Here is a 25,971-nt window from a genome sequence, read left to right as displayed (position 1 = left end):
GTAAAATAGAGACCTCACATTCTGCCAATTCTGGAGGATTGGTTGGCCGAAGTTTGCCATACTGTGGAGATGGATGTTCTTTCTGGTGTGTAGAGAAGCTCAGGGGTCATATGATTGATATATGTTCCTATTGGAGATCATTTCCAGTTTGGAGCTAGAGGTTAGTTCTGTATTTGGGAATATGGTATTCCCAAAAAGGACTGGGTGGGTAAGGAGCTGAGAGCTGGTTCAGGTGTATTTTTAAGGTGATGATGAATTATATGTGCAGAGGTTAAGACTTGCTGTATTGGGTCAGACCAAAGGTCCATCAAGCCCAGTATCCTGTTTCTAAAAGTGGACAATCTAGGTCACAAGTACCTGGCAGGATCCCAAGGAGTAGATAGATTCCAAGCTGCTTATTACAAGAATAAGCAGTGGATTTCTGCAACTCTACCTTAATGGTAGAGTTGCAGAAATCCAAACTATTTTTCAAATGCAGCAATACTAATAGATTTCACCACATCCTCTGGTAACGAATTCCATAGCTTAATTATGCATTGAGTAAAATAATATATATATATATATATTTTTCTCATTAGTTTTAAATGTATTACCAGATATGTATATATATTTTTTTGTATCTGACTCACCATTTGGTTTTCATGTTGATGAAAAACTAGACTAGTAAAATTAAAATTATATGAATCAAATGTTTTTAAAATTGGTAAATGAAAACATTTATTATTTTTAATCCTGAGGAATTACAGAAAAGAAAATTCACTTTTCTGATCAGTTCCCTTTGGATTTCAGGCCAGAAATGACAAGGCAGCACTGCTTTCCTGCAACTGTTCTGCTTTGTTTCAATTTTTCACTACCTCACTTCGGTCAGCCCTGTGCACAAGGCAGTGCTCAGACTGTAGGTCCCGCAGGAGACTGAGAGAAGCCCAAGGAACTAAATAAGGGCAGGAAGTAACATAACTGAGGGAGGGACACATGGACTGCATACATTTTAACCATAGAACCTCACACACACAGCATTATTTTATTTTATTTTATTTACACAATAAATAATGAATTAGAAAGATTCCATTTGAATTTTACTTTTCAATCTGGCTGTTGAGTTCCAAATGTTATAGTTTAAAATACTACTGCTTTAGAAATAACACAAGTCCTGCATAACACAGAAAAGAGCTAACTGAAGATGTAATTTAATTCTGTTCATTGGCTGTGGATTGCCTTCAGAGTATTCCTGCTGTTTCGCCACCAGTTTATAAAATCTGACAAATCTAATGCTGAGAATTTTGATTCTTTTGCTGGCCGTTCAAATAAAAGTTCCAAATTAAATTCAGATTATAGGAAATGCAAAGCTACAACCTAATCAGCAACCACTACTAGATGGATCTGGTGCTCTGAAATAAAATTGTTTAGGAAGATGGTTTTCTACTTAGTAAATCAGGATCAAAATTATTCATCTGTAGGAAAATCCACTTTGCATTTAGTGGATGTGGTTCTAAAATTATAACAAATGGAGAATACCACCTGATGCTTTATTTTCTTTCTTAATTTTTTTCTTTTAACTTCATAGTGCTTACCAAATTGTGGTTGAAGAGCTACACCCACACCGAACAAAGCGGGAAACGGGCGGGATGGAATGCTACCAGGTTCCAGTCACTTATCAGAATGGCGCAAATGGAGGATCTCCATATTACTTTGCAGCTGAGCTTCCCCCAGCTAATCTTCCTGAGCCTGCTCCATTCACAGTGGGAGACAACAGAACTTATCAGGGTTTTTGGAACCCACCTCTGACACCCCGGAAAGGATACAACATCTATTTTCAAGCAGTCAGCAGTGTGGAGAAGGTAAGAACCAAGCCACAGCTACATGACCTGGCAAATGTCTAAGAATCCTATGGAAATGTTATACTCAGGTTTCAAAGTACAGCTATTGTGCGGCACCATCAAACGAGTGGCACAGACCGTAATGCTGTGAAGGGTGCATAGTGCAGGTGATCATTTTGCCGGACTTAAAACAGTAGCTGCAATAAAACATTCTAGACCAGTGGTTCTATAATCCACAAAGAGAAAGTGGCTGTTATTGTCACCATGGTTTGTAGACTTGCTGATTTGTTAAAGAAGAAAACACCACTTTTTTAATAACATATTTTTAAGAATCCAATTAGGTCCAATTTTAGGTATATCTGCTTTTTGTGGTTTTTATAAACCTCCCCACTGGCAGGGCAAAATCCCTCCCTGCATGCGCGAGTCCTGACCCACCCGTATGTGCACATGTGGCTATTAAGTCAGCGCTCACGTGCGCACGGGAATCGTATTTTATAACATGTGCGTGCCGACATACATGTTATAAAATAGCCGCGTCTATGTGTGTGCATGGGTTTTTAAAACTAACCCCATAGTGAATACCCTAATACATTTAGGACCCTAATTGTCCACAGTCCTACTCCCATAGAAACCTAAAACTTAACTAGGAAACTGAACAAATTTAAGATGAAGGCAGCAGTCCAGTAGCAAGAGGTGGGCCGGTGAAAAATTCTACATGTGCACCGGGACCGGTGAAAAATTGTACATGTGCATCTGATACAAAGAGCTCCTGTCTCTCAGAGGACAAGTCCGATATCTGGAGGCTAGAGTGGCAGACCTGGAGGAGTTGATGCAGACAGAGAGGTATATAGATGAGACCTTCAGGAACATAGTAGCCAAGTTCCAGCTCCAGTCTGGCAACCCTGGTGCTGCCTTGGAAGAAGGTCAGAGAGCATCAATCTGGAGCAGCAGGAAATGATCCTGTAGCAAGACCCACTCTCCAGGTGGTGCATTGTCCTCTCGCACGGAGGATGTGTCTCCCAGGGCTACTGCCCAGAAGGGAAGGGTTAGGTTGGCCATTATAGTTGGTGATTCAGTTATTAGGAATGTAGACAGCTGGGTGGCTGGTGGGCTTTGGATCGCCTGGTAATATGCCTACCTGATGTGAAGGTGGCGGTTTTTAGATAGTGCTGGGGAGGAGCTGGCTGTTATGGTATATGTGGGGACTAACAGCATAGGAAAATGTGGGAAGGAGGTTCTGGAAGCCAAATTTAGTCTCTTAGGTAGAAAGCTGAAATCCAGCACCTCCAGGGTAGCATTCTCTGAAATGCTGCCTATTCCATAATCAAGTCCCCAGAGGCAGGTAGAGCTCCGGAGTCTCAATGTGTGGATGAGACAATGGTGCAAGGAAAAGGGATTCAGTTTTGTAAGGAACTGGGGAACCTTTTGGGGATAGGGGGACTCTTTTTCGAAGAGATGGGCTCCACCTTAGGGTGGAACCAAGCTGCTGGTGCTAACATTAAAAAGGAGATATAGAGCAGCTTTTAAACTAAATCAAAGGGGAAAGCCGACAGGTTCGGAGGGAGGTATTTTTGAAGGATACTAATGAAACATTAGAGTTAGGGCATCCCAACTGAGAGTTCCAAGAATAAGAAAAGTAGTCCTATAATTAAAGATTCACCTGAGCTAAAAGATTCCAATTTATCTATGTCAACTGAAAAGCAGAATGTAAATACAAACAAAAAACACACTTTGAAATATTTGTATGCTAATGCAGAAGTCTAAGAAGTAAGATGGGAGAATTAGAATGTATAGCAGTGAATGATGACAGACTTAATTGGCATCTCAGAGCATGGTGGAAAAAAGAAAACCAATGGGATAGTGCAATACCAAGATACAAATTATATGGCAATGACAGAGAGGGGCATCTGGGAGGCGGGGTGGCGCTTTTTGTCTGGGATGGCATAGAGTCCAACAGGATAAACATCCTTCATGAGACTAAATGCATAATTGAATCTTTATGCGTAGAAATCTCTTGTGTATTGGGGAAGACTATAGTGATAGGAGTGTTCTACCATCCACCTGGCCAAGACGGTGAGATGGACAATGAAATGCTAAGAGAAATAAGGGAAGCTAACTAAATTGGTAGTGCAGTAATAATGGGAGATTTCAATTACCCCAGTACTGACTGGGTAAATGTAACATCGGGACATGCTAGAGAGATAAAGTTCTTGGATGGAATAAATGACAGCTTTATAGAGCAATTGGTTCAGGAACCAACAAGAGAGGGAGCAATTTAGGTCTAATTCTCAGTGGAATGCAGGATTTGGTGAGAGAGGTAATGATGGTGGGGCCAGTTGGCAATACTGATCATAATATGATCAAATTTGAATTAATGAATGGAAGGGGGACAGTAACTCCACGGCTGTAGCACTAAACTTTCAAAAAGGAAATTTTGATAAAATGAGAGAATAGTTAAACAAAAAAATTGAAAGGTGCAGCTAAAAAGGTAAAAAGTGTGCCACAGGCATGGACATTGTTTTAAAAAAAAATGCCATCCTAGAAGCACAGTCCATATGTATTCCTCGCATTAAGAAAGGTGGAAGGAAGGTCAAACAATTGCCAGCATGGCTAAAAGGTGAGGTGAAATAGGCTATTTTAACCAAAAGTTCTTCATTCAAAAATTGGAAGAAGGATCCATTAGAAGAAAACGGGGTTAAGCATAAGCATTGGCAAGTTAGATGTAAAACATTGATAAGACAGGCTAAGAGAGAATTTGAAAAGAAATTGGCCATAGAGGCAAGAACTCACAATAAAACAGTTTTAAAATATATCCAAAGCAGAAAGCCTGCGAGGGAGTCGGTTGGACCGTTAGATGATTGAGGGGTTAAAGGGGCACTTAGGGAACATAAGGCCATCATGGAAAGATTAAACTATTTCTTTGCTTCAGAGTTTACTGAAGAGGATGTTGGGGAGGTACCCATTCCGGAGACGGTTTTTTTTTTTTTTTTTTTTAACCTTTGTTAGGCAATGCTATATGAGAGCTTGACAATGTCAGCACATAAGCTGCTTTGCTAGTCTTTAGTGTAAAAAAGAATTTGGGGGTAATTTGTGCAGCTTTTACCGAATGTTGTAATCTAATATTTTGAAGCCTGCCAATTCAGCAATGTCTGTTATTTGGAATATGTTTTGTGAATTGTGTGTCTGTGTACACTTCAGGTAATTGAATGATTAAGCACCTTGTCATGGATGTCTAATTAGTTGTGCATCTTGTCTAGTCTAACTGGCTGCTTACAGTGACATGTTACTGCACCCTAAATATTCAACAGCCCTGATCTTGTACTACATTTGTCTCCCACCCCACTCACCCATGTATTTTAAGAACTTACTCTGTTGCCGGAGGGGGTGAGGTGAGAGCAATCTTTCTAAATAGGCTGATAAAACATTATAGAAGTTTTCTCAGTGCTTTCAGTTAACACAAAAAAGATTTTAAATTTTTAAATTTAAAAAATAAGCATATGTATATATGATGGCTGTTTTCATGCTTCGCGCTCCAAGTGCTGAGCAGAACTGCTTCTCTGTTCTGACACTGTTTCTAGAAACTTTGACTGGCACACTGAGCATGCCCAGCATGCCACTATCCACACATCCACATGGAGTCTCTCTCCAGTCTTTTTCCATGTCGCTGTTGTCTCGAGGTTATGGAGCTCGTGCTCTTTTTCTGTGTAGAAAGCTTTTATCAGTTGATTCGTCAACTTTTTGCGCTGGGTCCCTCTCCATTCCCCCAGCTTAGTTGGGCGGCACGGTAAGTTTTTCTCCTTCTGTGTGGTCGACTCCTGGTGGTGTTTCCCTAGGTACCTGTGGTCATCGACTGCTCGCCAGGCTTTTTGGTGATGGCATTTTGTTTTCGTCGATGCCCCCAGTGCCCTCGGACTAGGTCCCTCACAGATCCACACAATGTGTGTATCTTCTTCCTGAAGGCATCGCATGACATTCAGGGGTGTCATTTAAGTGACTAGATGACTCCCAAAGGCCAGTGCACCTGCCTGGATAAAATGAAGAAGCTCTTCGGTTCTAAGAAGTCAGAATCATAGACACTGGCGTTGGGGGCATCAATGGCAAGAGGCCAAGGAGAACAGACACTGAACTTTCACTGTCCACCCCTCCACTGGGACCCTCAATGGAGAGGGGTGCCAGAGATCGGTCATCATCAGTGTCTTCACACTCCAAGACGTTGGGATCGTCTCCTCATTCCTCGGCGCCGGGGAAAGACTGGGCCGAGCACCATGGGAAGGCCAGAAAACATCTCCACCGGGCTCGGGTCAGCACTGGCATCTGCTGTGATGCCCCCAAAGTGACACCGCGGAGAGGAGGCATCGCCCTCCATCAAACCTGGGAATCTCAGGTGTTCCCCACTGATACCGGTGCTGGACACTGATCCCCCTTGGAGCTCCGAGGGAGATCTGTTGATGCCTCCCCATCCTCCATCCATCCTTTCTTCAATGGACTTCCAGAAGGAGTTAGAGCACAGGGTACAACCTACAGTTGTCCGAGCCCTGCAGGGCATCAAGCTGCCGGCCCCACCGGTACTTCCATTGGTGCTGGAGCTTGCACCCTCGATGTTGGCACCACTGCTGGAGTGCGTCAATGTCCTTCTTGGTGTCCTCCCTATGCAGCCACTGCTGGTGCCCAGGGGTCCTTTGATACCCAGCAGCCACTGTTGCCTCCTCTGTCTGGTGCGATCCCCACTGTAAACTCCTTCCAAGGAGGAAGGGCCACCAAAGCCCGCAGCCCCGTCGATGCCCTTAATGCTGCGGCTGGCGTTGCCCGGTCCAATCTCTGGTCCCTCAGTATCCATGCCATGGGGCTTGGGCAGAGGCCCTCTACTGGTGTCTTTAGGTGATCTTAGTGACCTGTGGGGGATGATACTTCCGAGTCTTTGCTGATGACTCGGGGGATTTTCCCTTTGACCTGTCTCTTCCGGAGGAGTGGCGTTAGTCTCTGCCCGATGACCTGACCTTTGCAGGGTTTGTCTTAGCCATGGCAGAAACTATTCTGTTTAAGCTTCTGATGGAAGAGGATGCCAGGCATAAGATGCTGAAAGTTCTCCAGTTTTTAAATGCCCCGAAGGAGGTGGTGGCTGTTCTGTACATTAGATCTTCAAGGAGTTACACCTTAGGATTTGGGAAGATCTCATCTCCGTGCATCCGTTGAATCGAAAGGCTGTTGCTATTTATTTAGTGCAGCATGCCTTGGGATTTGAGATGCATCAACTCCCTCATTAGTCAGTTGTAGTGGAGTCTGCCCTTAAAAAGGCCAAGCGTTCCTGCACCCATGCCTCTGCCCTTCAAGGTCGGGAGCACAGGACGCTGGATGCACTGGGTAGGAAGGTGTTTTCAGCTGCCATGACTCAATACTCTAAGAACCTCTGCAAACAAGTCCAGGAATTCTCTGAGCGCTTGCCCCAACAGCAGTAGGATACTGCTTTGGCAGTCATCCAACGGGGCCTGGAATGTGTTAAACATGAAATGTGCTCCACCTACGACGTGTTTGAAACCACAGCTAGGGTGGCAGCAGCAGCATTAGTGCCCACAGGATGGCCTGGCTCTGAGCCTCTGATCTCTGGCCGGAGGTCCAAGAGAAACTCGCAGACCTGCCATGTACTGGCAAGAACCTCTTTGGTGGTAAGGTGAGGGATGCTGTGGCTCAGATGAAGGATCACCATGAGACCCTTCAGCATCTCTCTGTCAGTACATCAGACTTGCCATCCTCTGTCAGGACATCCTCATGGCAGGGCCTAAAGAGATCTTTTTATCATCAGAGGAAGTATTATCCTCCTGCCTCACACCCGCGCTCAGTGCATGGGCTCTAGGGGCTGCCCTAGACAGTAGTGGATCCCCAGGCCTCAGCTAGCCCCCAGGCAAGCCCCGCTGCAGGGGGCATAAGCTAATCAATCATACTCTCGATGCCAGCCCCTCCAGTCGGAGGCCAGCTATGGTTCTTTGTCGACCACTGGCCCAGTGTCATCTCAGACCGGTGGGTCCTTGAGGGTATCTGTTGAACTTCCTGGGTGTCCCCTTGGACTCTCCTGTGTGCCCCTCTTGGAGTCTGTTCTCACATCAGGAAATACTCTTGATGGAGCTCTCCACCCTCGTAACGGCCAGAGCAGTCAAAACCCCCTGCGGCAGCAAGGGGTGGGGGGGTTCTACTCTCACTATTTCCTGATTTCAAAGAGAACAGGGGGACTCCATCCTATTTTGGACCTGAGAGCCTTAAACAATTTTCTAAGAGAAAAGTTCAAAATGGTCTCTCGGCACCCTGATGCCCATCCTGCAAAGAGGAGACTGGCTTTGCTCCCTCGGTCTGAAAGACTCATATGCCCACATCGAGATCTTCCCTGAGCACAGGAAGTATCTTTGGTTTGTCATGGGCAAGAGGCATTTCGAGTACAGGGTGTTGCCATTCAGCCTCGGCCCCACGTGTCTTCTCCAAGTGTCTGGCAGGAGTGGGTGCACATCTCTGCCGTCTAGGTGTGCAGGTGTTCCCCTTATTTGGACGATTAGCTGGTCAAGAGTGCTACCTAAGAGGGAGTGCTTCGGTCCCTGCACGTGACCATTGGGGTGTTGGAGTCACTGGGGTTTGTCATCAACTACCTGAAGTCCCATCGTACTCCGCCTCACTTGAGCTTTATCGGTGCCCGGCTGGTCATGGCTTAGGCCAGAGCCTATCTTCCTTGCAATCAGGCCTTCACACTGGTGGCCCTTGAGGGAGTGGTTCACTGGAGCCGGCAGGTCTCTGCCCACCACATGCGCCGACTTCTGCATCACATGGCTGTCTGTCCATGTTACTCCCTTGGCTCACTTACATATGCTCAGAGCTCAATGGATGTTGCGATCCCAATGGCAGCAGGCCACCCAGGACCTCCACATACACATTCGTGTTACTCTGGGTCTCCGGACCTCCTTGTCTTGGTGGGAAAGCCTGCCCAATTTGGAATGGGGGTTCCATTTCAGTCTCCCCCTACCCAAGTTGTGCTTACCATGGATGCATCCATCCTAGGTTGTGGCGCCCATGTGGAGGAGCTCCACACACAGGGTCTGTGGTCTGCTTAGGAAGCTCAGTGCCAGATCAACTTCTTGGAGCTTCGAGCGATCCAGTATGTGCTTTATGCGTTCAGGGATCACCTATCCAACAAAGTGGTCCTGATCCAGAACGACAACCAAGTGGCAATGTGGTATATCAACAAGCAGAGAGGTACGAGGCCGTTCCTCCTCTGCCAGGAGGCAGTTCAGATCTGGTCATGGGCTCGGCCCCAGGGCATACTGCTATGAGCCATGTATCTTGCCAAGACGGAGAATGTGATGGCGGACTGGCTGAGTCTAGTCTTCTGGTCCATGAATCAGGAAGTAGCAGATTGGACCTTTCACCTCTGTGGATCTCCTCACCTCCCCCTGCAACAGCAAGATGAAACAATTCTGTTCCCTATACATGGGAGATGGCAAATCACCCTCGGACACGTCACTGGGGCAGGGGCTTTCTGTATGCGTACCCTCTGGTTATGAAGACTCTCCTGCAGCTCTGACAGGATGTGGACCATGATCCTTATAGCCCCCCTCATTGATCGAGGCAGACCTGGTTTCCGCTCCTGCATGATCTCTCTGAGAACTGATCTGTCTGGGGACTTCCCCTGACCTCGTCTCACAGGATCAGGGCAGGCTGCACCATTCCAACCTCAGGGCATTGTCTCTGATGGCCTGGATTTTAAGAGGCTAATTCTGCAGCCTCTTGATCTGTCGGACAATGTGTCTCTGGTCCTGGTGGCTTCCAGGAAACCTTCCACCAGAAAGTCTTATGGCCTGAAGTGGAGGAGGTTTTCCGTATTGTGTGAGCATCATGGTTTAGATCTGTTCTCCTGCTCCACACCAAAACTGTTTGATTACCTATTACACCTTTTGGATGCTGGCTTGAAGACCAACTCAGAGTACACCTGAATGCCATCGGTGCCTACCACCAGGATGTGGGTGGTTCCCCCATCTCTATGCAACCCATAGTGGGGCGTTTTATGTGAGGTCTGCTTCAGTTGAAGCCTCCCCTGTGGCCTTCTGCTATGTCCTGGGACCTCAATGTGTGGTGGTGGCTCGGCTCATGATGGATCCTTTCGATCGCCTGCGCACCTGTGATCTGAAGTACCTGACCTGGAAGATCATGTTTTTTGTTGCAATTGCATCAGTGAGCAGAATCCGTGAGCTTCAGGCTTTGGTGACGTATCCACCGTTCACGAAGTTCTTTCATGACAGGGTGGTTCTGGGTATACATCCTAAATTCCTTCCTAAGGTGGTGACTGACTTCCATCTTAACCAGTCCAAGCCTCATTCGCACCAGGGCAAATGGTATCTGCACACTTTGGATTGCAAAAGAGCCTTGGCCTTCTGCCTGGAGTGGAAAGCAGGCCACAGGCAGTCTACCCACTCTTCATCTCTTTTGACAAGAATAGATTTAGAAGTTGTGGTTGCCAAGCAGACCCTGTCTAACTTTCTGTCGGATTGCATTTTTTTCTGCTATGCACAATCTGGACTGCTGCTTGGGGGCCATGTCAAGGCTCACTCTGTCAGAGCCATGGCAGCTTTAGTGGCCCACTTGAGAGCGTTCCCCGTGACTGAAACCTGCAAGGCTGCAACATGGATTTCTCTCCATGCTTTTGCTGCACACTACTGTTTGGACAGGGATGGCCAACACGATAGCAGCTTCGGCCAGTCTGTCCTCCAGAATCTCTTTCAGCTGTAGAATCCAGCCTTGTTTGTGTTCAGGCTGTCTCCTTGTGTTATCATCTGCATCAGTGTTGTTGAGCCTCTTGGCATGTGGTTAGGTGTCTGTTGGTCATTTTGTCTTCGGGGACTGCCTGTAGCTAGGGATTCATCCATTTGTGAGGACTACCATCCTGTTTTTCCTAGGAGAAAGCAGAGTTGCTTACCTGTTACAGGTGTTCTCCCAGGACAGCAGGATGTGGTAGTCCTCACGAAACTCACCCGCCACCCCGTGGAGTTGGGTTTCTCTTATGTTTATTTTATCTTTTTGTAATTCTATGTTACAAGACTGGAGAGGGTCCCCACGTGGATGCATGGATAATGGCATGCTGGGCATGCTCAATGTGCCAGGCTCCATCTGATGATGTTGCCCATGTGTGAAAACTAACATCCTGCTGTCCTAGGAGAATACCTGTAACAGGTAAGCAATTCCATATCCCCATTTCTGAGTACAGTGGTTGTATAATGCTGCTGCTGACTGTGCATCTGATAGAAAAAAAAAACAAACACAACAGGAAATTAGGTGCAGCAGAGGGGCTGAAAATGGGGCAGAAGTATGTACCATTCCAAGCTCTATGCTGAGACCTATGAAATGATTTTCTCTTTGCAAAGAAGGAAGACAGTATGGGGGAAAGGTGGCAAGATGGCATGAAGCTGTGTTCAGAACAGTAATCTCAAGATGTTTAAAATCCAATTTATGAATTTGACTTCAGATAATTACTGCCGTGAGTAAGATCCTCTGCATGCTGGTTAAACAGTCCTTGCCCCAGGTGTTTGGGGATACGATATGCAGCTGGACTGATAGATCAGCCTCACCTAGATTACATTTTGGTGGCACAAATAAATAAAAGGTATTTTGTATGCATTCATAGGTGTGCCTCTAAATCTAATCATAAGTAAATCAAGGCTCTTGGAAGAAGCTGCCATTTAGCTCACGCCCTTATGCATACGCATCTGTGTTTAACTTATCCAGTTTTATTTGAATTGTACAGAAATGAAGTGATAGACTATGCTTTCAAATTGCTGGTTTATCATGCAAGGGTACTTGCTCAACTGGTATTTTATGAAACTGAGCACCTGAGCTATATGGATGGGGAACATACCTGTTTTTTTTCCTCTGGTAACTTGACTTTATTAATTGGTCCACCCAGTCAGACCGAATCTTCCCATATATACTGTTCAAGCTTAAGAGTTATCCTAACAATCAGCTGTTCAGACTTGGCCACCTTCAGGATATCACCCTTTTTTCTGCAAGTCATTTTGGTTGCCTTTCCTCCTTGGTCTTTTAACATTCTGGGTAGATAAGCATACAAGTTTGCAGACTTATGCCAAACCCAGCCTCAGTCCCACCCCTCCCCTTCATTTTCCATGCTTTTTACCCAACCTCTCAACCCTATTCTTACCACTATCTTCTATATCTATCCCAAGCATGGTTAAATTCTCATAAATGTTGCTGGCCTCCACTACACTGCTTGGTATGCTATTCAAGGAATCATCTGCTCTCTCTGCAAAGTATTTCCTCTTATTTTCTTTCTTTGAACCTTCCAAATTCATAGATTAATTCCTTATCAAAACTGCATCTTCATGTGTTTTATTAAAGCCTAGAGAGCTTTGTTTGTAGCTCAGTGTGGGAGGCGTATGGAGGGAACTTGCCGCTCTGAGCTGCACGGTCTTTCTCCACTTAAATTCAGGAGTTCCTTGGAATTGACTGTTTTCTGGAAGAACTAAAATGTTTTACAAAACGCAATAAAGAAAAACAAATTATTGGAGGAAGAAGAGTGTCTGCCCACCCCCACCCAAGTCAGTTTAGTTCTCTGTTTCTGACTGTGTCCAACTTGTAAAATGGTAATAATAGAGTAGCACTGTTTTTTTTTTTCTTTCCTCATTTTTTTTTTTCCGGATGATTTTGGGTTGCTGGATCATCCACCCCCCACGCTGCTTGCATATACGTTTCTTAAACACAAAATCATAGTGCATGTAGATAAATCCTCCTTGAAATGTGGAGCCCATATCTGTTACACAGTTTCCGGGTCTAGGTGCAGAAAATCTTAATGGGAACATCATTGGGTGGATAAGAACATAAGAATATGCCATACTGGGTCAGACCAAGGGTCCATCAAGCCCAGCATCCTGCTTCCAACAGTGGCCAATCCAGGCCATAAGAACCTGGCAAGTACCCAAAAACTAAGTCTAGTCCATGTTACCGTTGCTAATAATAGCGGTGGTGGTTATATAAGTCAACTTAATTAATAGCAGGTAATGGACTTCTCGTCCAAGAACTTATCCAATTCTTTTTTAAACATAGCTATACTAACTGCACTAACCACATCCTCTGGCAACAAATTCCAGAGTTTAATTGTGCTTTGAGTGAAAAAGAACTTTCTCCGATTAGTTTTAAATGTGCCACATGCTAATTTCATGGAGTGCCCCCTAGTCTTTCTATTATCCGAAAGAATAAAAAACCGATTCACATCTACCCGTTCTAGACCTCTCATGATTTTAAACACCTCTATCATATCCCCCCTCAGCCGTCTCTTCTCCAAACTGAAAAGTCCTAACCTCTTTAGTCTTTCCTCATAGGGGAGCTGTTCCATTCCCTTTATCATTTTGGTAGCCCTTCTCTGTACCTTCTCCATCGCAATTATATCTTTTTTGAGATGCGGCGACCAGAATTGTACACAATATTCAAGGTGCGGTCTCACCATGGAGCGATACAGAGGCATTATGACATTTTCTGTTTTATTCACCATTCCCTTTCTAATAATTCCCAACATTCTGTTTGCTTTTTTGACTGCCGCAGCACACTGAACCGACGATTTCAATGTGTTATCAACTATGACGCCTAGATCTCTTTCTTGGGTAGTAGCACCTAATATGGAACCTAACATTGTGTAGAATGCTCTGACAGGTATTCTTCCAAGTAAAATCTACTGTTCCTCCTCGGTTCTGCTGAAGCAGAAACCCAAATATCTTGCAGCACTTTTCTGCTTGCATTCTACATGGAGGTTGTAACCCATGCTGTATGGTGTTGATATTATAAATCCTTCTTTATTCATTCTTTCCTATTTTAAACAATACTTTCTCTAGCCCTAGCCCATCTGCATTACCTAGCTTTGTAACCTCAGATTGATCTTGGGAAAAGTTGAATACTGCTCATAAAGAGACAGATGCTAAAACACAAATTAACTGCATTTTCTTTTTTTTCCCCCTTTTTTAACAGGAAACTAAAACGCAGTGTGTACGAATCGCTACTAAAGGTAAGAGGTGTTTTTCACCACCACTACCCCCTCCCTTCCCATTTTACAGAAACAGACTTTGCTGCCTACCTCAACACTTAATTAAATATGGTATTTATATTAAGAGTATTTGTACTAGAGCCTAATCATGCAGCCTGTAAAGTACTTTGACTCACTTGGTTGTCTTAACATGTAGAGGGGGAGCTGCTTCCTCTGTACTGGGACTCAGCCAGAAGAATACTGCTGTTTATGCTGTTGCAGAAGCCAGCAGGTTTTAGGTAAAATGCTAAAAGCTCATTTCTGCTATTTTGTGCTTAATGGGGGTCCTGTCCTTGCAAAGAGCTGAAGAATTTGTTATAAAAAAATAAAAAAAAGAGCAGCACTAGCTCAAGAGTAGAAAGCGAGCACCCTTAGTGAAAGCTATCTGGGATTCCTTATACAGATACAAGAACTGCACATCCATTTATTTTCTTTTTCAAGGATGCTAATCAGTGAATTGCTGGCCTGTATGAATTTTGGGTGGCTTGTAGAGGAATTGCTGAAGGTTTAAGTTTTAGGAGCTGATCTTTGCTGCCAAAGGCAGTTGCGAGGTTAACCATGTCCAAAAACATTGATTTATAAAGTGGTTGGACAAGGAATGCCAAAGTAACTGTCCTTCCTATGTCTGAGTTACGTGAGTGTGGGAGAGCTGAGATGACTTGTCTGTCAGTCTTCAGCTTTTGATGGCCAGGACTGTCTACCCACCACCCACTCATCATGTTGTTTTACGAACCAGAACATCATCGCATGGCAGACTATGTTTACCTGGTAATCAACGATCCAAATTGCAGGACAATGTGAGGGGCAAGGCTTTTGACGTCCCTATATCCCAGACTGAGAAATGTGTATATGGGGGTCATCTTTTAGATCCACCCTGCAGCAGCAATATGCTTAATTGAGTGCTTGTCATGATGCTTGCTGAGCATTCATGAATTGAAATGCAGCAGATGAGGGCATGGTCATCTTGTGGGTATTTTGGGAAGTCAGATAGTATATATTTGTATGTCTAGTGATTGAATCCTTACATGTTGATTGACTTATGTTGTGGCTGTGTACATTCAATAAATAGCTTCTTTCTTGAGCAACAGTTTGGTAAAGAGTTTCCTTTCATAGGAGCCAATTTAAGAGGGGGGGGGGATGGGAATGGAACAAAAATCAGGCTTAGGGAGGGGATGAAGTGAACTGCACCTGTCATGATTGGGTCTGGGTGGGGGGGATACTGAAAAAAAGGGCTCACAGTTTTTTGTCTGGATGGGGGGGGAGAGATGCAGGGGCGAGTTTCACATCATACATAGCTACCCAAACCAATTCACATTAATTTCATATGAAGCATTAATCATGTGGTGGCCCTTCAAAGGGGAAAAGAAATGTCATCCTCAAGTAAGGCCTTGAAGTCCAGTACATTAATGTCCTCCTCTACCGTATTTTTAAAAATTAATTTCCTAGCTACTTGGTACTGTCAGTTGCAAAGAAGAGAGTGAGGTTGTTTGATAAACTGCACCAAAGTAAACAAGAACAACCTAAATGAATATGCACATAAATCTTAATAAGCCATTCTATTGCTGCTTCACATTCATTTGCATGTATAATTAAGGGTCATTACGTATACAGACGTGCCAAGTTGGAACAGACTTAATTGGGGGTACAAGTTTGCTCAGTGGAAATGGTGCATGTAGCTCCTTGAGCTGGCCGGATCTGGCAATGCTTTGGAGTCAGGGGGAGGGAAGCTCGATTATTATGCAATGACATTTAATGGCCAAGAGGAATGCATACCAAATTATGTTGGGAGCGGTGGTCTATGGCCCCTAGCCAAAGACTTGTCAATGCAATAGCTGAACTAGATGGGGGGTGGGGAGAAAAATGGATAAGCAGATGTTTTGATGGGGGCCTAGACTTCTAGTTTTACTGGACATCTCTGCCATTTTTGATACAGTTGACCATCAGATCTTGATCCTCTGGCTCAAAGAGCTGGAAGTTGGCTCTCAGCCGTTGAAATGGCTTACTTCTTTCTTGAGTGATAGAGTACAGCAAATGCAGGCTGGGAATATTTCATCTATTTGGTACGATATTCGTGCTAGAGTCCCTCAGGGCTCCACATTGTCAGCGACACTTTTTAATATTTATTTAATTCCATTGTGTAAATTGCTTGTGGGATTGAACATCAAATTTTTTTTATTTGTGCAGATGGCATACAATTTTTTATACCTAGTAAAAGTTCCCTAAATTCCACAGTAGATTATTTAAAAATGTATTTGAATGCTATCTAGGGAAATCCGAAATTCTCTTTCCATCTAGAACTAAGGAGGTACCAGAGAATGTGAAAATTGAGCTTGGACCCACTATTTATTTATTTATTTATTTACTTATTTAACACTTTTTATATGCCGCTTATTTAATTTGGGTAGACCTAAGTGGTTTACAAAGAAAGATACATAATTAAAATATTACAAAGTAAAACAAAAACAATTAGAATTATACATAAGGAAGAAGAGTAAGGGGAGAGTTATTTATATATGCAAGGGAAAATAGATGGGGTTTTAGCTGTTGCTTGAAATCTTTAGAAGTAGGCAGGGATCTAAGGCGATCAGGGAGAGAATTCAACAATAAAGGGCCTGCAACGGAAAAGACTCGACATGTGGTAATGTCTGGTCTTGCCAGCCGAGCTGTTGGTACATCGAATAGACATTTTATTAGAGGATCGTAGTTGTTGAGATGGCTGATAAAGTCGAAGAAGAATACATTGCCAGACATCTGTGGGGTTATGAATTAGATTATGGATTAAGCAAAGAATTTTGTATTGTATGTGAAAATTAATGGGTAACCAGTGGAGAGAGAAAAGAAAAGAACCGGAGAAATGTAATCTTTTTTTTTTTTTTTCCCCTGAGAGAATACAAGCAGCTGCATTTTGAACTAATTGTTCAAAGTCTTTTCAAGCCCACAACGAGTTATTCAGATCTATTTTTTTCTTCCTTTGTTAATCAGAAATTTACACATGCTGACTTCAATGTAAAACTTATTACTTTGTTTTTGTTCAATGTAAAACTTCTTTTATTCTGTTCTATGTAAACCGCTATTTGTAGCGATAGTTACTGTTCTTTGTGAACCGGGGTGATATGTATATTATACAGGAACCTCCGGTATATAAATTAATTTAAATAAATAAATAAATGGTGGAGAAAACAAGTAGGAAGACCAAGAAGTAGGTCATTACAGTAGTCAAAGCCAGAAAAAAAACAAAGATTGAAGAACTAACCGGAAATCATTATAGGATAGGTTGTAAGTTTTGTAAGAGATGAAGTTTATAAATGGAGTTTTTAACAGCAGCAGAAATGTGATGAGTCATAGATAAATCCGAATCAAACAATACTCTAAGGTTGCAGGCTTTTGAGGAAAATGGAATCAAGGAGTAGATGGCTTGGAGGTCGGCTCTATCAGTACAGCAAGAGATCTCTGGATTCTTTCGGATTCCCATTTTACTGTGTCCGCACATATCAAGAATTTGATCCACTCGAGTACTACAACCTCTGGATGTTGAGGCAACTTAAAACATTTTTAGAGCCTTCTGATTTTAGATTTGTTTTACAAGCCTTGTTATTGTTGAGCCTGGATTATGGTAATACCTTGTTTCTGGGACTCCCAAATTCCTCAACCCATTCAGGTGCAACCACCTCCTGTCACCTATCAATAATTGACACCCCCCCCCCCCTTGTCTCAGTTTGTCATATTTGTAAGAAATCACTGTTAGTTCATTATTTAAACGAAGAAATACCTTTATTGGATGGATATGGCCGCAGCATAGGTCATAGAGTACAACTATTATATTACAAACAAATCAGTATCATTCATTCTATTTACAAAGCATCAATTACTAAAGTATTCTCATTACCCCAGGGGTGACTACGGCCTCATCTGCTGAATTTCAATTTGCTAAATGCTGAATAGTATTACACAGCAGCAAATGTAGAACCGTTGGGACACAGGGCCATCAAAGCCTTGCCCCTCTGATTATCCTGCAATCAATCCTGATTCCTGACAAAGTTCTCAGGAGTGTAAAAGAGCCGGTGTCACTCTTTAAGCACACCAACATAATTTTGAGTGATGCGCAGGCCAAATCCCGGCCATTGAAGCCAAAGACTTGACAGACAATTCATCTCACTGTCACCCACAGATGTAATTTAGAAGAAGGAATACTCCACTACTTGGTATTCTCTACTAGCCAGCTTTCAAGAATTGCACATGCCATGCACTCCAGGTCATGGTCATCCCTGCCACAGGCCCATGGCAGTGATTCCTCACTGCCGTGCGGCCCCCCCCTCCCCCCCCCCCCCCCACCAACCCAGTTGCGGCCATATCCTACAACCCCTGATGCTTCCTAGAGTTTCTGTAGCACATAATGCTCTTCTTCAGTAATTTACTTGAAATGCATAATACACCAGAGGGAGCACCATCCCTCCACCCAGGGGAGGACACTGCATGTTGTCACCCACGCAATATTTTACACTTACTGATAGATGTCGAGCTCTAACCACTCATGGTGCTTTTGTGCAGTATCTTACCTGAAGTGGCTCCTAATTTGTAATACTCCTGTGAAGTATCGAACCTGCAGTGACTTCCCAAGGACAGCACCAATCCATAGGAGGAGACTGCATATTGACGCCCACACTATATCTTACAAACTCACTGATACCACCTAGAACTTTAACAACTCCTGATGTTCCTGCTTCATATCTTACCTGCAATGCATACTGCTTCATAGATAGCACCCTCCTAAAATCCCCAAGAAGATACTGCATATTTTTCCCAGCCTATGTGATAATCATCCCTACTGCAAATTTTTACCAGTCTATGATAATTATCTCTACTGCCAGGGGTCCACTAAGCTCATTTCTAGTACATAGATGCATAACGCTAAATTGGCTAGTGTTTGACCTGGAGACCTTGCCGTAAGAGATGTAAACTATTGTATAGTGTGAGGTTGCCAGAGCCGGTAGACCCAACCATAGAATTTATAGCCAGTAAGTTTAGTAAATGAGTCCATGAACACTGGGTGTTTACCAGCCTATAATATTTCAGAGTTACTTACCCATGGTTCTTTAAACACTATTGTGCATAAGCTAGAGATTAGATTATAGGCACATATAAATTGCCTTTCATTCGCTTGCAGTAATTCAGAAATTAACTTTGATCAGTTGGCATGCTGGGCAAGGGCAACTATTACTATGGACCGTCCCAAATTCACCTTATAAGAATGTGTTGATACGTTCCGGACTTTGAAAATGCTGACATACACATGCTGGAGCATAGAAGGCATCAAGGGTAGTGAGTATCCCTTATACTAAGCTACTCAGATCATCGTCGGGACATTGAGTAAGGTATCTGTCTACAAATGTCCGACTAACCCAACCAAGAAGATGACTGATCATTTATAATTCTGCATTAACTTACCAAAGTGGCAATATTATCTGCTATACCTCTGGCTATGGCCTCGAATTCCTGAAGGGGGGGCCCCCACGCTAATGTCAAGGGAATTGAATCTTTGCTTGAAGCCTAACCTGACTCCCCATCCTACGAGATTCGTTGGAATTACCTGCCGAATCAATCACTGGAAGCCAGTGGTGGCCCTCTGTTTATTGAGTCATGGATGCATTCCATGGCCTCTCCATGAAATGGAAGTCAAGCAGCATGGGATCAAGACCAAAGATATGCATGCACGGGAAAGCGAATTTAGGGAACGTTAAAACTAAATGAGATAGTATAGGAAAATGGGCTAAGTTTATGTTAATAAGCAAGACCATCCATATTGATCGATTAGATGTGTAAGAACATAAGAAATTGCCATGCTGGGTCAGACCAAGAGTCCATCAATCCTAGCATCCTGTTTCCTACAGAGGCCAAACCAGGCCACAAGAACATGGCAATTACCCAAACATCAAGAAGATCCCATGCTACTGATGCAATTAATAGCAGTGGCTATTCCCTAAGGGGCGGATTTTAAGAGCCCTGCTCGCGTAAATCCGAGCGGATTTACGCGAGCAGGGCCTTGCGCGCCTATTTTCCATAGGCCTGCTGGCACGCGCAGAGCCCCGGGACTCGGGTAAGTCCCGGGGTTTTTCGAGGGGGGGCGTGTCGGGGGCGGGGCCGATCCAGCGTTTTGGGGGCAGGATGTGGCGTTTCGGGGGCGGGCCCGGGGGCGTGGTTTCGGCCCAGGCGGTCCAGGGGCGTGGCCGCGCCCTCCGGAACCGCCCCCAGGTCGCGTCTCGGCACGCTAGCGACCCGCTGGCGCGCGGGGATTTACTTCTCCGGGAGGCGTAAATCCCCCGACAAAGGTAGGGGGGGGGTTTAGATAGGGCCGGGGGGGTGGGTTAGATAGAGGAAGGGAGGGGAAGGTGAGGGGAGGGCGAAAGCGAGTTCCCTCCGAGGCCGCTCCGATTTCGGAGCGGCCTTGGAGGGAATGGAGGCAGGCTCCGCGGCTTGGCGCGCGCCGGCTGCACAAAATCGGCAGCCTTGCACGCGCCGATCCTGGATTTTAGCGTATCTACTAAAATCCAGCGTACTTTTGTTTGCGCCTGGTGTGCCAACAAAAGTACGCGAAGGCGCACTTTTTAAAAATCTACCCCAATATAAACTTGATTAATAGCCGTTAATGGACTTCTCCTCCAAGAACTTATCCAAACCTTTTTTGAACCCAGCTACACTAACTGCACTAACAACATCCTCTGGCAACAAATTCCAGAGCTTTATTGTGCGTTGAGTGAAAGAATTTTCTCTGATTAGTCTTAAATGTGCTACTTGCTAACTTCATGGAATGCCCCTTAGTCCTATTATTCAAAAGTGTAAATAACCGATTCACACCTCTCATGATCTTAAAGCCTCTATCATATCCCCCCTCAGCCGTCTCTTGCTCCTCGCCCAGAAACTGCCATGAGCTCTCTCAAAAGCAATGCTATAAGAGCCTACTACCAAGAGAATGCCGAAACAGAGAAAGGTGTCTGGGTGTTATAAGAGATTTGGGGTACTGAGCAGTTCTAGTGATATGGCCCAAATGTCTTGTCCACAGCGGCTAAGCCACAGCTGCCTGATGCTGTGCCTGCTGTAATAACGTTTTATTGCACATCTCTTGTAAACTCTGGTTCCGCCTGTGGGGGCCTGAATTAAGAAGCATTGCCAAGCACATCATGTTATGTTTGCACACCTAATATCATAAGGATCAAAGGACTATTAACAAGGACATTGTCTTGTAGAAAAAGGGGCTGCCAACAACTGAGTGCACATACTACCCCTAACATGATAACCTGCAAGGTTGTAGCCAAGCAATGTTCTTAACTGAAGAATGCTAAGGCCTCCTAGTCTGCTTCAAAAGGCTGCTCACCCTGAAGATGTTGTTAATCATAATCCTTTGTGTCTCTCAGAAGCTTGGGTTTGAATGCAATTCCTATTACCTTTTACATAAGGCAATACGTAATCTGCATGAGGCGTCAGTTAATACCCTTCATCATGGCATGGGCGTAAACTGGATGAAGTGGCTGTTACTACCATAAGAAATTACGGGGCCAACTGGATTGACCCTGTTGTCCCACTCGGCCATCTCTACTATCCACGGTGGCTAGAAAACCCTAAAAACAAGCAAATGCAACCATACTATGCCTACTTCATGAAAAGTCACCATGAAAGATATTTAATGATGGGCCTTCGGCTAAATTGACTTTGACAGCTGGAATACAAAGGCAAAAGATAGAAAGATTCCAGACTGCCATTATTATCCAACAGTTCAGCAGGGCAGAAGATACATAGCAATACCATTAAATGTACGTCTGCATTCTAAAAATGTCAGTCTAAAACAAAGGCTAGATCAAATGAGATCATCAAAGAATATAAGATTTGACCTACTGGGTCAGTACAAGGGTTCCACAAACCCAGCAGCCTGCACTCTTAAACGTGGCCTTGGTGTGAGTCATGTCCCATGCTCACTGCTCATTATCCCTGATCCGAGACTGGGTATGTGACAGGGGCTAAAATCACTTGATGGGACTCAAGACAGAAAAGGAAGGGTGCCGAGCTTAGCGCCAATGTATGCGGACAGAATAGTGCCCTGGCTGCCCATATCATCAGATCGTAGCCAGTCCGTCGGAGCAATAAAATAAGAAGAGAAATAAGTGAGATTTTTAAATTGCCTGCATGCCGATGCGAGGAGTTTGACTGTATGGTACACTGTAACCAATGATTCTAACTGCTTATTCCTTCGCTATTCTACTACCTTTAATAAACGTTTCTTTGAGGGTAACGGCACAGAGCAGCAGTTACCGACCTTACCTGTGGTCCTTAGATAGTAAATTGATGATAGATCCAGAAACTGGAATTTTGATCATCATTACATGAAGGCATTGGGGCAACCAGCATGGAGCAGCATCTACTACTCTTAACAGAGGCATGGGGTAACCTGCCCAGATCGGCAATTACTACTCTTACAAATAACATGGGGGGTAATCCGCATTTAGCGTGTGCTAGAAGTCTGAAAATAAGAATTGGTAGCTGGGATGTTTAGCACTGTGTTGCCTTGGGTCTTACTGGCTTACAGTGTTTTCCGTGCTGCTACCTTTACTGGAAGGTCTGGGGGTAACTAGCACTAAAACAGCTATTACTGCCCTTAACATAAGGCATGGAAGGAAACCTGCACAGAGTGGTAGCGTGCTATCTCCAATGCCAGGTACGGGGTGACTTGTATGGCACAACTGTAAGTACCCCTAACAGGGTGCCTGGGGGTAACCAGCATGGAGCAGCCAATAGCACCCTTAACAGAAGTATGGGGTAGCCTGCACAGAGTGGCAGCAATACTAACCTCCCATGGGAGGCATGGGGATAACCTGTATGGAACAGCAGTTAGTCCTATAACATAAGCATAGGGTAACCTATATAGAGTGCCGGTACAAAAGGCATGGGGAAAATAGGAGCCTGAGAGCTGCCAGTATTGGGGCCATGGGGCAGATGAGGGCAAGATAGTGAAAACGAACTAGCTGACCAGTCCACTGATGTTTTAGGACACATGGTCTTGCAGATTCTGAGCTCTCTCATGGAGGGAGAAACTCCCCACCTCTCTGCTGCCTCCCCCCCCCCCCCCCACCCCCCACTGGGCAAGCCGGTGCTGCCCCCCCCCCCCCCCCCAGCCCCATCTCTTGGAGAAAGCACGCAGCATCCCCCAGAAGGCCACGCAGCCTCGCTCCCCAGTTCCACTGCAATGGGACCCCCTTTATGTCCTCATGCACATGCTGCGCTGCGGGAGAGGCACCTTCGATGCCAACCTGTGCCTTGCAAGAAGCAGGCAGTAGTGGGCAGCACGCACCATAAGCCTGCCCACTGAAACCTGCAAGCTCATCCCTACCAGACGCCCAAGTGTACCACCTAAGCTAAACTGCAACCCCTGAGGGCCCAACATGGCGAGGAAGGGGGGGGAAGAATTCCCACAGATGCCCCAAGAGAAAGAAACGTGCCTGCATAGGCACCCTAGCACAGGTGCCCACACGCCACCACCACTCGGGTGGGAGAGGGGTGCATGAGCATTCCTTGGTCTCGCATGCGATCTGCCGCCAAAGCAGGCTGCCCAGGGGCCTTATCCATCTGCCCATCAGGGCCATAATGAATGCCTCTGGCTGTGCGAACCTCCTACCTCGAACTTGCATCGCAGATGCTCCATCGGCTCCAGGTACATACCCTGCCCCAATGCAATGTGACCTGAGGCACCTCCGACATTCGAGGGAGTCTGCACAGCTTAGAGGGGGCAGCACCAGGGGCAGGCATGCACGCTCGCTCACTCCCAAGTCACTCAACGGAGGCCCCCGCCGCCGGAGTCCTCCCTCGACCCAGCCCCCATCTCCCCACAGCTACTGCCATCCCTCGGTCTGGCCACGCCAACAAACCCAAGAGGCTATACCAAACTTCCACCCTGCACACAATCACGGGCCAAAATCGAGCCGCATTCACCTGAGCCAACCCACGTGGCCAGCAAAATTCCTCCGGTCTGCCCCATGCCCCTTTTATTTATTTTGGGGCCAGCCTGCCCCGTTGCCTACCGCATGCGAGGCCACACACCCTGCGCCGACCAGCGAACACGGATGTCTCCCTCTAGACAGCCTCCTTATGCGCAAGAGGCGCCGGGTCCAGCCGCTGCCCCTCGCATGGCACAGGGCGGCCCGAGCAGGAACAAGGAACTCCCCAGCCCTCAGAAAAGTCGCCTTCACCCTGCCTCAGGGATCGGGCGGGAGGTCGGACTCCCCGCAAGAGCAGGCAGGAGAGCTGGAAGGGCAGCCTGCGTGGCATGTCAGAGGCCGTCGCGCGCGGGGGGGAGGGTACAGATCAAGACAATTAAAAAAAAAAAAATTTCTAAAGACATTGTTCCAGCAGGAATTTGAAAGTGAGTGTTAAAAAAAAAAAAAAAATTCCTCTAAGGTATCCCAGAGAAAAGCAACTTTTGTTGATAGCTTGAACAAGGGATATTGGACAGTAGCCAGACAAGGATTCTAAGTCTGAGATATTGTATATTGTGTTTTATATTTTATTTATGTGATTCTATATTTGGAAACTGCTGCAATGTTTCCTTGAGTGGCAGTATAGAATTATTTTTTAAATAAAATAAAACCCCTGAGTAGATTTATTTATTTTTTATTTAATAGTTTTTATATACCGTCGCTCAAAAGCCATCGAAACTGTTCACAACTAGTAAAATTAAAACATCATATATAGTAAAATTAACATTCAAAATAAAACTTTAAACTTAAAAACTCTCCCTCTCTTACATAAAATTACTAATATACCTAAAATATCATGTTCTACATCACCCCAGATTCTCCTTCAGTGAGTAAAAACATCTAAAATCCTAATATACTCTTAAAAAACATAGTTCTGAACATATCCTACATCTTTCCAATATCCAATAAAGCCTCATGGTATTATAGCCACCAATGAAGGCTGGCTCTAAATGATCAGGAAACTCTTAATCCAACCAAAAATAAAAATATTTTGGTTTAGATTCCATCTTTCAGGCACTTCAGAGTGGATTATGTTCAGGTACTATAGGTATTTCCTTACTCTTCTGTTTTCCAGTATCACCAAAGAACTGTTCTCTTGCTGCAAAATATGACTTCAGAGGGCAGGAAATGTGCAGGGTGCGAATGGGATACTTGGTTTATTTTACTAATTTGTTTAATCACCTTCCTACATATAAATCACCTGCACAGCACTGGTACTCCCTCTTCTTATTTGTATGGAACATTTAAAGCAGGCTTTTATTTGAATCTTTGCATACCCTTCAGTTTTGCTTTAAATGAAAACACCCTGCTTACTTTCTTCCCCAAAAACTTAATTTGAAAATAAAATAGGCCAGCCTGGTGGATGGTAAGGGTGGTACATGGACATGCAGAAGGCCCCCCAGGTTGGGTCTTCTGCTCCTGGGATCAGTGGGGGCTGAGGATGTTGTGGAGAGCAGCGTTCACAGCCCCTTGGGGTGTGAGGGACTCCTGGGTCATTGCTTAAGGATGACACCTAGTGGCCAAATTTAGGGTGCATTATTGCAGGATTCTGAAAGGAATGCTTAATGTTTAGTAAAATTTGATATAGAGCCAAACTACTAGCATCTTGAGCAGTTTGTGCCCCTGGGCCCAAGACTGTCACTGCAATGGCTGGACTAAACACAATTTGGGAAGGGAAATAAATTAGAGAGTGGGAATCTCAGGGGAGTTGCAAATGAAGACTCAGAGCACCAGGGTCCAGCCCTGCTTCCAACTGAGCTAGAAATGCAAAAGGAGCAGAAAAAAAAAATAAAGTAAGTAGCGCTGACGGAAATGAGCTGTATTTCTGTGCATGCAAGTGGGCTAACAAAGCAGCCAAACTACTTTATCAAATGAAGAAGACTTGCAAGTCCCAAAAACCGCTGTCCAAAGATCAGTCTACAAATATTAAAGCATGGCATATCCACATTCTAATATTCAAGAATCTACTCAGTTCAAATTTGTGATCTATCTCCAGTTTCCCATCTGTCCTTTTCTTATTTTGGTCTTACATGAGTGAGTAAATTTATTTCTAAGATTCTTACTAATATGCCTGCTC

The 25,971-nt window shown here is 44.8% G+C and overlaps 1 protein-coding gene across 4 annotated transcripts in view; it reads left to right on the top strand.

The window, feature by feature from the left end:
• Positions 1-25,971, top strand: part of PTPRK (protein tyrosine phosphatase receptor type K) — a 1,381,492-nt gene that overhangs the window by 1,078,795 nt on the left and 276,726 nt on the right. For all 4 annotated transcript variants that reach the window (XM_029594541.1, XM_029594542.1, XM_029594544.1 and 1 more), the window contains exons 12-13: positions 1,565-1,838; positions 13,821-13,857. In XM_029594541.1, coding sequence (XP_029450401.1) covers positions 1,565-1,838; positions 13,821-13,857 — 311 coding nt within the window. The remainder of the gene's footprint in view (positions 1-1,564; positions 1,839-13,820; positions 13,858-25,971) is intronic.

The sequence above is a fragment of the Rhinatrema bivittatum genome, chromosome 3 (genome assembly GCF_901001135.1).
Source record: "Rhinatrema bivittatum chromosome 3, aRhiBiv1.1, whole genome shotgun sequence".
Classification (NCBI taxonomy): Eukaryota; Metazoa; Chordata; class Amphibia; order Gymnophiona; family Rhinatrematidae; genus Rhinatrema; species Rhinatrema bivittatum.
The sequence above is the reverse complement of the archived record's forward strand: the minus strand, read 5'-3'. Positions and strand labels throughout refer to the sequence as shown.